Raw genomic sequence first — 12,692 nt, 5'->3', positions numbered from 1 at the left:
TGAGAAAGAGTGTTAGAAGGAGTGGAGGAGGATTGGAAAGGAGGAGGAGAGGACAGGGGCAACTCTTTTAAAAAGCAGGCCCCTCTCTACCTCCTCCCATGACCCTGGCCTCCCGTTGGCTGAGCAGTGCAGATGGAGGGAGACAGATTAAACTCTCTAGACCAGATTACAGACTCTCGCTGTGAGATTAGGGACCCTCACTTCTCTACAAATATGGGTGTCCCTCTCATATGCACGCACAACACTCTCTACAACCCAGCAGGAGGGTGCTGGGAATAGGTGAGGGGAAACACACACATGCATGCATTCACATGCACACACACACACACACACAATGGGCTACTTTAAACACCTTCTCACGTGATAAGAATAGTATAAAGTAATCCTTCTACTCCCCCACCCGCCCATAAAAAAAAGAAAAAAAAGTGGTTGTCCCACTGGCTATCATAAGTTGAATGCACCAATTTGTAAGTCGCTCTGGATAAGAGCGTCTGCTATGTAAATGTAAATAAGAGGCCAGACTGAAGTCAAGTGGTCGAAGGGTACATTTACAAGAATACACACACTGGGTACAAAACACAAACACAACAACACACAAACTCAGAATAGCAAACAAGCATAGACTTAACACGACTTGGTGAATTCCAAAGTGATGGCAGAGCGTGGTCTGGATTTTTCTCTTAGACTTTGTCTTAGTGTTGAATGCAATCATACTTTAAAAATAGAAGAACTTGCTGTGTCTCATTCAACTGTTAAGTAAGGCATGTTTCTGTGGGCACACACGTACACACCCCTGGACCAGGTCCAAATATGACGCTTTGCCTTGCACAACCTCTTCTTCCACCCTTTTACCTCTAAAAATGACACGTTCCTTAAAATAGGGCAGAACAAGTCTTCCAGTGGAACTTTTATGGGGTGCCTCCTCTCCCCTAACAGCTTGGTGGAATAAGGTAATTCCCTGGAGGCAGCAGCAACAACAATTGGAGGACACTTTGGACTCGCGGCCCAGTGTGGTCGCGCGGTTGCCGTGGTGACAGAGCGGAGGTATATTGTCCGTTGTGTCGCTGCTGTCTGTGTTTGGTGACCCTTGTCATCGGCAGTTTGGCAGTGGTCTGGTCTGGGGCGGGCAGCGAGATGGCGTGAAGCAGTGTGTGTGTGTGTCTCACCTCGATGTCTCGGATCAGGAGCTGAGTGGGCGTCTCCACGGGGGCTTTGGTGTCGATGACCTTCTGGACAGCGCAGGCCCAGTGCACAGCCTCGTTGAAGTGCTTGGTGTACAACCTGTAGCAGTGTTTACGCCCATACACTGTGATGCTCCAGTAGCCTGAACACACACAGGCACAGGGAAGTCAGTCATCAGTGTATCGTGCAATGAAAGCATGAGTAAACATGAAAAAACTGAAACTGAACTTTCAAAGAACAATATAGCTATAGAGAGCAGAATCCAAGGCCTATACTTATGTAATAAATGTGGTTTCCGAAAATAAGGAAGCCTGCTCCACTCTCTCTCTCATGTGGTCTGGACATGGGACACTCCACATATCCTGCTCACTCACTTCTTCTCTGGGTTTTACTGAGGTCAGCGGTCATCCCGAGAGGGGCTCCCAACTTTATTAGCCACTAAGCCCAACCAAAACACAATGACTACAACCAAGTCAGGACAGAAGGGAAGTGCTAAGGCTTCGGTGTGTGTGTCCTCTCCTGGCACAACAACCTGGCCTCCTGTAAGAACAGAGAAAGCCCTCTCTCTAACTGTACTAGACATGCTATAGACAGTGTGGACCCCCAGGCCAATCATACCCTGAGTTTGTTACCATGTGATCTGCTGCTAGCTACGTGACTTGGCATACTGATTTGCTTTTGTTTAGCCAAGTGAGGCTAAAGTGTGTGTGTTTGTGTGTGTTTGACCCCATTCACTGCTATTTCACAAGTGAACATATGACAGATAGAGAGATGGAAGGAGATATTGGGTCTAAAAGGGAAACTAGTATTGTATGGTAAGGAGACAAGGTGGAAGCCGTTAGGTCCATACCACTCTGCTGGGACAGATTTACTCAGCAAAACAGTACACACTTCTCTGCAGGAAAGTCCCATAGCAGATTTAGGGGAATGTTTGGGTTAGGTATTTTTTCTCCTGGATGTTTTAAGTGGTTGTCTAAAGTTAGCAGGCGAAGGTACAATCCCCTCCATACAGACACAGAGGGCCCTGTGTGTCCGCGCGTATATCGTGGGTGATTAACAGAAAAACTCCTAGTCCGAGTCATCCCCCCCCTCTCTCTCTCTTCACACAACAATAGCCTTTCACCTGTATTTCCTCTCCGATTCCTGTCATTCAGGGTGTTACATGGTAAAGGCCCATTCTGGTGCTTATGACTCAAAGCAGAGGGTTCCAGACAAACCCAAGTTGTGGAGAGAAAAGTGGACTGGGATTTCCAGACTTCCTCTCGGTGTACTGGGCTCACAGGAACTGAGAGGAGACCGTAAATCCTCACATTACGACCGCTTTGAGATCTTTACCAATATTTGATAATTGAACCGCATAAGGATAGGGGACCAATATGGGACTCATTATGTGGGGCTTAGTTATCCAAACAGGGAATTTGGGATGGCATGGAGTTGGTGTGTATGAATCAGAGAGAGAGAGAGAGAGAGAGAGAGAGAGAGAGAGAGAGAGAGAGAGAGAGAGAGAGAGAGAGAGAGAGAGAGAGAGAGAGATAGAGAGAGAGAGAGCGCATGCATGTGTCTGTCTGTGTGTATGTGTGTTCATGCTCATGTGTCAGTGTGTGCGTGTGTGTGTGGCACTCACCCGTCTCCTTGAAGGTCTGTTTGTCTGGCCAGATGACAGAGCAGAGGTTGGTGAGTACCAGTGTTCCCAGTCTGCGGGCTCCTCTCTCTGAGCTGCTGTAGTAGTCTAAGGAGTCCTGGCTCAGTACAAACCAGTAGCAGCGCTGCTTGATCCAGCTTCCACGCACCTCCCGGAACAGCCAGCCTACACACACACAAAGAAAGGGGACATTTCTTGGATATTACATGACTAGGTTCCCACACAGTTGACACCAGAACATGATTATTTCAATGTGTGAACGTGTGTGAGAAAGAAAGATGTTATCAAAAAGGTAGCCGAATAATAAAAAAAGATCTGCAAACGATAGAGAGAGAGTGTGTGTATGTGTGTGTGTGTCTTATTGGGTTGAATTTAAGGGTTAATTAGGCTGGGCTGAAAATAATCACTAAGAGGTTGAACCCATCTGACATCAAATATGTCTATAACATGCAGAACAGGTTAAAAATAACGGCAGCTAATGGTATAGTCAGACATTAAGGCCTGTGTGCCTGCCACCAGGATAATTACAGCTGTAGGAAAGACTGAAGGAAGAAAGCCGGGAGGTTAGAGAACAGTCGCTGGTGGTGGAGTAGCAGGAAGAGATCTTACATTAACGCCCAGAGAAGGAGGGAGGGAGGGAGGGAGAGAGAGAAAGAGAGGCTGATACATTCTCCTGGCTCCCTTCACCTCCATTCCACCCCTATCACATAAACATCGCCCTCAGAACTGGGTGGTGTTCAGTAGGCACAGAATGAGACAAAACGGTTTGAAACTGACCAGAATTTTTCAAATAAGAATGGTCATTTTCCATTTCGTAACTGTTTGTGTTTGGTCACTACTGAACAGGACCCTGGTCTGCAGTGTCCAGCTTTACATGAAGGGGATGTACACTACATGGCTCGTTGAACATCTCATTCCAAAATCATGGGCATTAATATGGAGTTGGTCCCCCCTTTGCTGCTATAGCAGCCTCCATTCTTCTGGGAAGGCTTTCCACTAGATGTTGGAACATTGCTGCGGGGACTTGCTTCCATTCAGCCACAAGAGCATTAGTGAGGTCAGGCACGGATGTTGTGCAATTAGGCCTGGCTCACAGTCAGCGTTCCAATTCATCCCAAAGGTGTTCGATGGGATTGAGGTCAGGGCTCTGTACCACTTCGCGGCTGGGCCGTTGTTGCTCCTAGACATTTCCACTTCACAATAACAGCACTTACATTTGACCGGGGCAGCTCTAGCATGACAGAAATTTGATGAACTGACTTGTTGGAAAGGTGGCATCCTATGACGGTGCCACGTTGAAAGTCACTGAGCTCTTCAGTAAGGCCATTCTACTGCCAATGTTTGTCTATGGAGATTGCTTGGCTGTGTGCTCGATTTTATAAACCTGTCAGCAACGGGTGTGGCTTAAGTAGCTGAATCCACTCATTTGAAGGGGTGTCCACATACTTTTGTATATATAGTGTACTACCCGTGTCCAGAAGGGAAAGCAGCTGTAGTGTTACCAAACACCAGGCATGCAGCACCACACTGATTGTGTCCCAAATGTCACACTATTCCCTATGTAGTACACTACTTTTGACCAGGGACCACAGGGCTCCGGTCAAAAGTAGTGCAATATATAGAGAATAGTGTGACATTTGGGACGCGGCCTATGTGTACAAATTGTTCCCTCTAAATATTTAATCTCACAGAGCTGAGGGTAAATAAACCGGTTTGGCCAAGCTCCAGCTAGGGGCTGCCCAAAGAGAGAGAGGGAGAGGGACAGAGAGCGAGCGGGGAAGAGAGAGAGAGGGATGGAGAGAGAGGTGGCGGTGAGAGGGAGGGGTAAAATGAGAGAGAGCAGTCATGGTCAGAGGTCAGAGTTCACAGTGAGGGCTGATGGATAGGCTGGCAGAGGGCCCTGGCTGGTCACCTGGCCCAAAGCTGGAGCAGGGAGCTATGGTGAGGGCGGGGGCAGGGTTATGTGGCTGTGCCATCCGTTGAATGTGTGTGTGTGTGCATGTGTGTGTGTGTTCATGGGTACAGCAGTGCCATGTTCATTGGGCTAACTTCTTAGATCAGCTCTGACGCTGAGCCAGCGTCACAGCTTCCTCTGTGGTTAGCAAGCTGCATGCCACCTGTCAGATCTCCCTCGCTTTCCCTACAGCTCTTTTCTTTCCGCTCAGCCTCTCCCTCTTTCATCTCTCCCCGCCCCAACTCCCCTTTTTCTTTCTCTTCTCTCTGCTCCCTTTCTTCCTGCCTTAAAGTGGTTTTCCCTACATGCAGAGCCCCCATTGCTACCATCCCCCATGTTACAACCCATAGACCTGGAGGGGGCCAGTCAGAGTGGGAGTCTACACACGTCTCATTCTGTTTCCCCTTTCAGAGAGGCTCAATATGATCTTAGTGGCAGCCTGGAACACACTATAAACCCACCCAATATAGTCCTGAGCGCAGGACTCTGAGGTAACTAACACCACATCAACAGGAGCATAAAAACCAACATGAAATGGATAAATAAAAACTATGAGGTAAGACAGGACGGGATTGGGTGGGGATGATGACGGATTGGGTAGGGGGTTGGAGGGGTTTGGGTGGACTGGTTAGCGGAGAGCGGGTAGGCATGTGCGCCCGACTCCTTTGTCAGTCACACAGGATGTCCTGCAGCTGCTCTTTTTGAGACAGTGAGAGAGAGGAAGAGGGACAGAGGGAGTGAGAAAAGTAGAGAAAGAGAAGGAAAGGCAGTGAGGAGGAGAGAGAGAAAGACATCGCAAGAGAGAGAGAGAGAAAGGGTGAGAAAGGGAGAAACTCCTGAGTGGCGCAGTGGTCTAAGGCACTGCATCGCAGTGCTAACTGTGCCACTAGAGATCCTGGTTCGAATCCAGGCTCTGTCGCAGCCGGCCGCGACCGGGAGACTCATGGGCGGCGCACAATTGGCCCAGCGTCGTCCAGGGTAGGGGAGGGAATGGCCGGCAGGGATGTAGCTCAGTTGATAGAGCATGGCGTTTGCAATGCCAGGGTTGTGGGTTCGATTCCCACGGGGGGCCAGTATAAAACATTTAAAAAAAAAAAAAAAAATGTATTCACTAACTGTAAGTCGCTCTGGATAAGAGCGTCTGCTAAATGACTAAAATGTAAAATGTAAATGTAAAATGGGTGAAAGAAGAGTCCCGGTCAGGACCCTCTACCTTCCCCTCCCCCCCACGGTCCTCCATCTGGATCCCATCTCTCTGGCCTGCTAATGTGTCCCATGGGGGTCACGGCTCGCCCTTAATTTGTTTCATTTGTGACCCCAGACCCCTAACACTGGCCCTGCCCCCTTAAACACAGACTGAGCAAACACTGGAGTCTGTCTCTCTCTGGTTGTGTTCTGTCCTTCTATCTCTGTGTGTGCTTTCTGTTTGTTTTGGAGATTTGGGGGAGATTAAAAAGTATCTGATAACAAACAGTCATCCATAAGGGCACAGAGCTTTAATGAGCTTCAACACTAGGATTATGGGCTGAACAGAATTAGACAGAGATCCAAACAGAAAAGGAAACGATTCCAATGGAGTAGACTGAATCACTTTCCAAATTACTGGAGTACTGGCCACTCTAAGTCATATGTAGCTAAACTTGTTCAGTTTTACTGTGCATTAAAAAAACAGGGGAATGTAATTAATGCTCATTACTGCATTCTGTCTAGGAGTTTCTCGCTCCCTCGCTCCATCAATCTCTCTCTCTATATCCTTCCCTCTCTGTCTCTCTCTCTCCGTCTCTGCACGGTTGGTGGCCTATTTTAGACAGCGAGGCGACACTTGGCCCCAGTTGCCTGAGGATGTCCCATTGAAAACCACACCAAACAGCCAGATACACCCTTAATGGAGGGAGCATTTGAAAATGTATCCCTGCACACAACAAGGGCACGGGGAAAGAGAACAGAACAAGGCCTTCACATGTCCTGGAGCATCTACACTCTACACAGTGGTGGTGGAGATGGCGGGGGTTGGTGAGAAGAAATGCCAAGGCACATAGCCACCCCAGGGGCCCAGGGGAAGTATCCGTCCTCCGATTGGGAAGGAATGCACCCCCCGGTCTCAGACATCGGAACAGAGGGAGGAGGGGTGCAGCCAGCCAGCCAGCCAGCCAGCCAGGGGTGCTGCATGGTAACTGCTGTCAGAATTAGCCGATCAGGCTGACGCCATCCCAAAGAGGACGAAACTTATCCAAGCGCTGGCATTTTACTGCAACCGTTTCGGTAGCAGGAAAAGCACACATGAATAGCCTGTGAGATCACTCCTTGAAAAGCGTCAGGCACGCAAGGCTCTTAATGCTGCTGATGGTCATCATTACATGATTACTGGGGGCAGAGTGTTGTGTGTGTGCGTGTGAGGGCTCAGCTGTGGACCGTGAAGTGTACAGTACAGTAGTACAGTATGGTCTACTTATTCAGCGATAACACCTCAAACATGCACTGAGCTAAAGCTTGGCTAATGCTCTTGGATGAGTGAACGTTATCATCACACAAACACAACTGTTATTACTGTACATGCAAATCACTAGAACTGGAACACGACAGCTACACAAAGAGAAAAGAGAGAGAGAATAGAGGGATGGTGTAGAAGTGTGTCAGGCAGGCAGGCAGGCTCACCTTTGACCAGCAGCTCAGGGTCTTCCTCCAGGCCCATCTTGCTCTTCTCTATGATCAGACTCTTCATCTCATCAGGAACCTCTGACAGACTGTGTCTGTGTGAGACAGACAGAGGTGGTAAATAACTGCATCGTACACCCCACAGTCAAGGCACCCCCCCCCATACCCTATTGGCTCTGAGTCGAGGGGAGGAGGGTAACCACACACACCTAACCCCAAAATGACTCTCTGCCAACCCTAAGCCTCTCTGACACCCTACGTGAGAGAGGAGAGGGGGACAAGTTGAAGTGCTGTGAATATCTCTCCCTCCTTCTCCGTGTTCCCTCCTTCCTCCCCCCCCTCCCCAGCTGCATGCATACCACGCCACTGTGGACAGCTTGTCTCTTTTTTATTGGTTGGGCTGGCGGGCACAGTGGAGTGGAAAGAAGCGGAGGACTGAAAATAAACGTGACAGAGCGACGCCGGACTGACTCAAAGCCAGCCAGCCAGGCAGTCCCAGGCCAGAGAGAGAGAGAGAGTTCAAAAGTTCACACTGTTGTCAGCTATTCAGCTAATCAAACCCATAACGAACATCAAAAACATCTGGGAATTATGGGAAACTGTTGTGAAATGCTCTCTCTCCTCTCTCTCTTTCTCAAGGGCCACTGTCGAAGAAGCATCGTAAAAAGAAAAGCCACCACATGCAGTCATGGTGGTGGCGAGGACTTTGGACTGTAAAGTGACATTCGTTTCAGACATCTGGCCAGGCAGGCAATGTTTTGGACGACTGAGAGCTCAGCTTGTAATCGCTGGCCAAGGCCCATTTCCAGCCCATTAAATTGTTTATAAGGTTTATCTATGCTCATTTATTTATCTAATTACTAGTTTCTTTTCTCTATTTCCTGCGTCAAACTAGCGTGTGAGGTATGAAGGGACAAACCCGCCTTCCTTCCTCTGAAAACACCAGGCAGGAAATTAGTTCTAGCAGGCGGCCCTCCATCCCTCCATCCCTCCATCCCTTCATCCCTCCAACCCTCCATCCCTTCATCCCTCCAACCCTCCATCCCTCCATCCCTCCAACCCTCCATCCCTTCATCCCTCCAACCCTCCATCCCTCCATCCCTCCATCCCTCCAACCCTCCATCCCTCCATCCCTCCAACCCTTCATCCCTCCATCCCTCCAACCCTTCATCCCTCCATCCCTTTATCCCTCCATCCCTCCAACCCTCCATCCCTTCATCCCTCCAACCCTCCATCCCTCCAACCCTCCATCCCTTCATCCCTCCATCCCTCCATCCCTTCATCCCTCCATCCCTTCATCCCTCCATCCCTTCATCCCTCCATCCCTCCATCCCTTCATCCCTCCATCCCTTCATCCCTCCATCCCTCCATCCCGTACCGTCTTAGATAGCGTTTCTCTGGGCTGTGATTATTGATCAGATGATTGTGGAAGGTTATTCCTTATGGAAGGCAGACCTAATCAATGAGTCTTAATATATCCTATCCTGCTCAACTCAGCTTACAGGACTGTGCTGACTGTTCATCTAGAATACATGACACCTGCTCAAAGTATCTCACTTTCCCACTATCCACTAGTTGACCCTTGAGTCAATACATTTGCCTGTTTCAGACTGTACAGTAGTTGGAAAATGTGTGTATATATCAGTCTCTAATTTAGTCTGATGCTCAGACACACAGGGAAACACTATACCACACTGGCCCTGACAGTGTGTGACTGATTCAGCAGGGGAAACATCAGAGACATCAGAGGGTCAGAGCCTTGTCATACTACACCCAGTCTACCTCTGCAGCTAAGCCCAAGAGCGACTGCAGCATTCAAACAGTAACGCCACCCGGGACCAGTCCCATGTATCGGAGCATATCCCTCTTCTCTTAAATACATAAAAATACATCCAGAAATCTGAGGACGGCTCTTTTTGAGTCCACGAATAATCCTTGCTGCAGAAACAGATGCAGACAGACCTATATACAGTCATTTAAATGGAGAACTTAATGCACTGATTTGGATCTATAGAAAACGCCAACACAGCCAGCTAGGGGATAGCGTGTTGGTATTTGGAGGACTTGATATCAAAGCCTAGGATCATTTTGTGCTATTGTCTGCATGGGGGCACACGTACAAACTCTGGAAAGCACCGGTACAAACAAGCCCTGGATTATAATATAATATGCCATTTAGCAGACGCTTTTATCCAAAGCGACTTACAGTCATGTGTGCATACATTTTTACGTATGGGTGGTCCCGGGGATCGAACTCACTACCCTGGCGTTACAAGCGCCATGCTCTACCAATTGAGCTACAGAGGACGTGTTGTCGATTAGTACCTCTATAGTTTGGGCCTTGTTCAAGGGTACAAAAGCAATATGTTAGCTATGTTCCTCCCAAAACTTAAACCAGCAATCTTCTAGCCGTGAAATGGGTCAATTTCCTACCTAAAGCTATAGGCTACTGTATGTATGCACCAGGGTTTCCGTTAGGAAATTGTGGCGCCGGACAACGTGACTGGGAAGATTTTTTACCGGCCACTTGAGAAATGTAATGGACACATATGCATTGGGTGTGTAACCCATTAGGGCATCTACCCACATGCTCAGAATGACAGAAATCATATTTAGATTATGGTAATTCATCTTAACAAAACATGCAACTCCTGTAATGAAGCAGCCAATAAAACGTCATTTTCAAACATTCGCCAAAATGCAATTTGTGGGAAAAAGGGAAAACACCATTCTAAACAGTGCACCTGATGCAAGCGGTATATGACAGAGATGAAAATCTCAGTTAGAAACTTAGAAAGAGTGTGAATCTAAAGATGCAACAACTAGGATGGGTTGCTAATATGACTAGGACTGTGCATTTTACTTTTGGACAACGAAAGAAAACCAATAGAACAGGTGAGAAATGGCATATGAGGAAGTCTTTCATGGGCAGCGTGCGTGGAAAAAGGCCTAGCTTATTATTGAGTTGCGTCTGTCAGTGAAAAGCATCTAAAATATGTGTGACGATAATGTGTCTTGTGTATAATTTAAAATGTTGAGACACGAAGAAGGGGAGGGGTGTGTGGCGAAAGTAACCTATAGGCCGTCTCTCTCCAAAATGCATGCTCTCAGCTCTACAGAATCCACTCAGCTGTCTCCCAACAATTCTTGCGCATTCATTGTTTCATGTGAATTGTTTGCCCTATGGTTGTTTATTTTGATCAATTCCCATTACATATGTCACCAATAGTAAATGTACCGTTAATCCCCGTCATTTGGTTACATTAATTTATGTTAATGCATTGTATTACTAATTAGGCCTACAGTCATTTACTGTTCTCATTCTCGGAGTGGAAACGTTGTTTCGCAACCTGCTACACTTGTGAGAAACAAGTTTAGGTTTATTTCACATCCATCATTTACGAGTTGTCCCTTTTTTCATTGTCTTTTGTTTGGAGTGATCCATGTGAGCAATGAGCATGGGTCTGTTTTTTTGGTTTTGTTAATGTTGAGGGAGCTCGCATGCCTGAGCACGCATTGAATTAGCCTACTGTCAAGTTTGTTGTGTAAAGGATCGGACCAAGGTGCAGCGTGGTATGCGTACATAGTCGTTTATTTTAATAAACACCAACAAAATAACAAAATCCAACCAAACGTGAAGTTCAAGAGGCTAAACATCAAACAAGCCAAACAGAAACAAGATCCCACAACTAAGGTAGGCAACATGGTTATTATTACCTTAGGGCGTGACAGTACCCCCCCCAAAGGTGCGGACTCCGGCCGCAAAAACCTGACTCATTAGGGGAGGGGGAGGGTGGGCATCTAGCCTCGGTGGCGGCTCCGGCTCCGGCTTCGGACGTGACGTAGGCAGTAAACTCTTCTCCCATCCTGCCTCCCCTTTGCAAGCCCGGTCTGGTCTGGAGCCCGGCGCGATGCTCCCCCTCTCAGTCCTCCCACAATGCACCAAGCCCTGTCTGGACCCTGGTGTGGGAGCCCTCGACCCTGGAGAGGGGTTGACGTCTGGCTCGGACCCCGGTGAAGCGGATGGCTCCGGCATGGGGGAAGAGTAGACGACCGGACCCGGACAGGGCACCGGTGAAGCGGACTGCCCCGGCTCTGGTAGGGAGCAGATAACCGGAGCTGGACTAGGCACCGGTGGAGCGGTCTGCTCTGGCACTGGAGTGAAGCAGCTGACCGGAGCTGGACTAGGCACCGGTGGAGCGGACTGTTCCACTGACTCCTTCTCCCTGTGGGCCTCCTGCAGCGCCTCCTTCTGAAGGGAGAGCTCCTGCTCCCTCTTAACTAACAGCTCCTGTAAGGTGGTGGCCTCCTCTCCTCAGAGTGCTGAGCTGCAGGTCTTTAGCTGCTTGGAGGGCCTACATCTTCAGAGTGGCCTCCTCTATAGCTCTCTCCTCCTTCACAGTCAGCCCTTTCAGGGCCTCCTGCTGCGTCGCCAACCAAAATGTTCTTGGGGCTGCCTCTCGGGCTTCCTTCGTGATCAGGACCTTTTGAGTCGCCGTTTTTTCTCCCTCGCTGCCTCCGTCTGCTCCCAAGGAAGGCGATCCATACCTGCCTGGATCTCCTCCCACGACCATGATCCTTTTCCGTCTAATATCTCCTCCCATGTCCATGATGTCTGCTCCTCCTGTTCACGCTGCTTGGTCCGTTGGTGGTGGGATCTTCTGTCACGTTCGTTGTGTAAAGGATCGGACCAAGGTGCAGCGTGGTATGCGTACATAGTCGTTTATTTTAATAAACACCGACAAAATAACAAAATCCAACAGAACGTGAAGTTCAAGAGGCTAAACATCAAACAAGCCAAACAGAAACAAGATCGCACAACTAAGGTAGGCAACATGGCTGCCTAAGTATGATCCCCAATCAGAGACAACGACCGACAGCTGCCTCTGATTGGGAACCACACCCGGCCAACACAGAAATATATAAACTAGATTTCACACCCTGACCAACCCAACTAGAGATCTCAATGTCAGGGCGTGACACCTACCTGGCCTGCTGCGCGAAAGTGCCCATTTGGGGATGTATGATTTCTGATTGTCTCAGTCATCATGTCCACCACTAATAAGCTCAGCTTCTCAGTCATTTTTTCTTCACCTCACACAGTAAGTCAACTGTCTGTTGTTTTAACATCCATTGTGAAAGACAGCCTAATAGTTCCCCACAGTAGGCCTATTTGAACAATCTTTCCAAAAATCTCCCCCTAGATAATCACCAAACCTCGTGTGAAAGAGCAAAATATAATAATCTGATGATCCCATA

At 48.4% G+C, this 12,692-nt stretch overlaps 1 protein-coding gene across 1 annotated transcript in view; it reads right to left on the bottom strand.

Annotated features, from left to right (window-relative positions):
* Positions 1-528: 528 nt before the first annotated feature.
* LOC311125798 (pleckstrin homology domain-containing family H member 3-like) overlaps positions 529-12,692 on the bottom strand; it is a 30,939-nt gene continuing 18,775 nt past the window's right edge. The window contains exons 3-5 of the mRNA XM_084199832.1: positions 7,434-7,528; positions 2,807-2,989; positions 529-1,324 (exon numbers count right to left, since the gene is read on the bottom strand). Of these exons, the coding sequence (XP_084055958.1) occupies positions 930-1,324; positions 2,807-2,989; positions 7,434-7,528 (673 nt within the window). The 3' untranslated portion in view covers positions 529-929. The remainder of the gene's footprint in view (positions 1,325-2,806; positions 2,990-7,433; positions 7,529-12,692) is intronic.

The sequence above is a fragment of the Coregonus lavaretus genome (assembly GCF_964263955.1).
Source record: "Coregonus lavaretus genome assembly, contig: HAP1_SCAFFOLD_2093, whole genome shotgun sequence".
Taxonomy (NCBI): domain Eukaryota; kingdom Metazoa; phylum Chordata; class Actinopteri; order Salmoniformes; family Salmonidae; genus Coregonus; species Coregonus lavaretus.
Note: the sequence above shows the minus strand (reverse complement) of the source record. Positions and strands in the feature narration are given on the sequence as shown.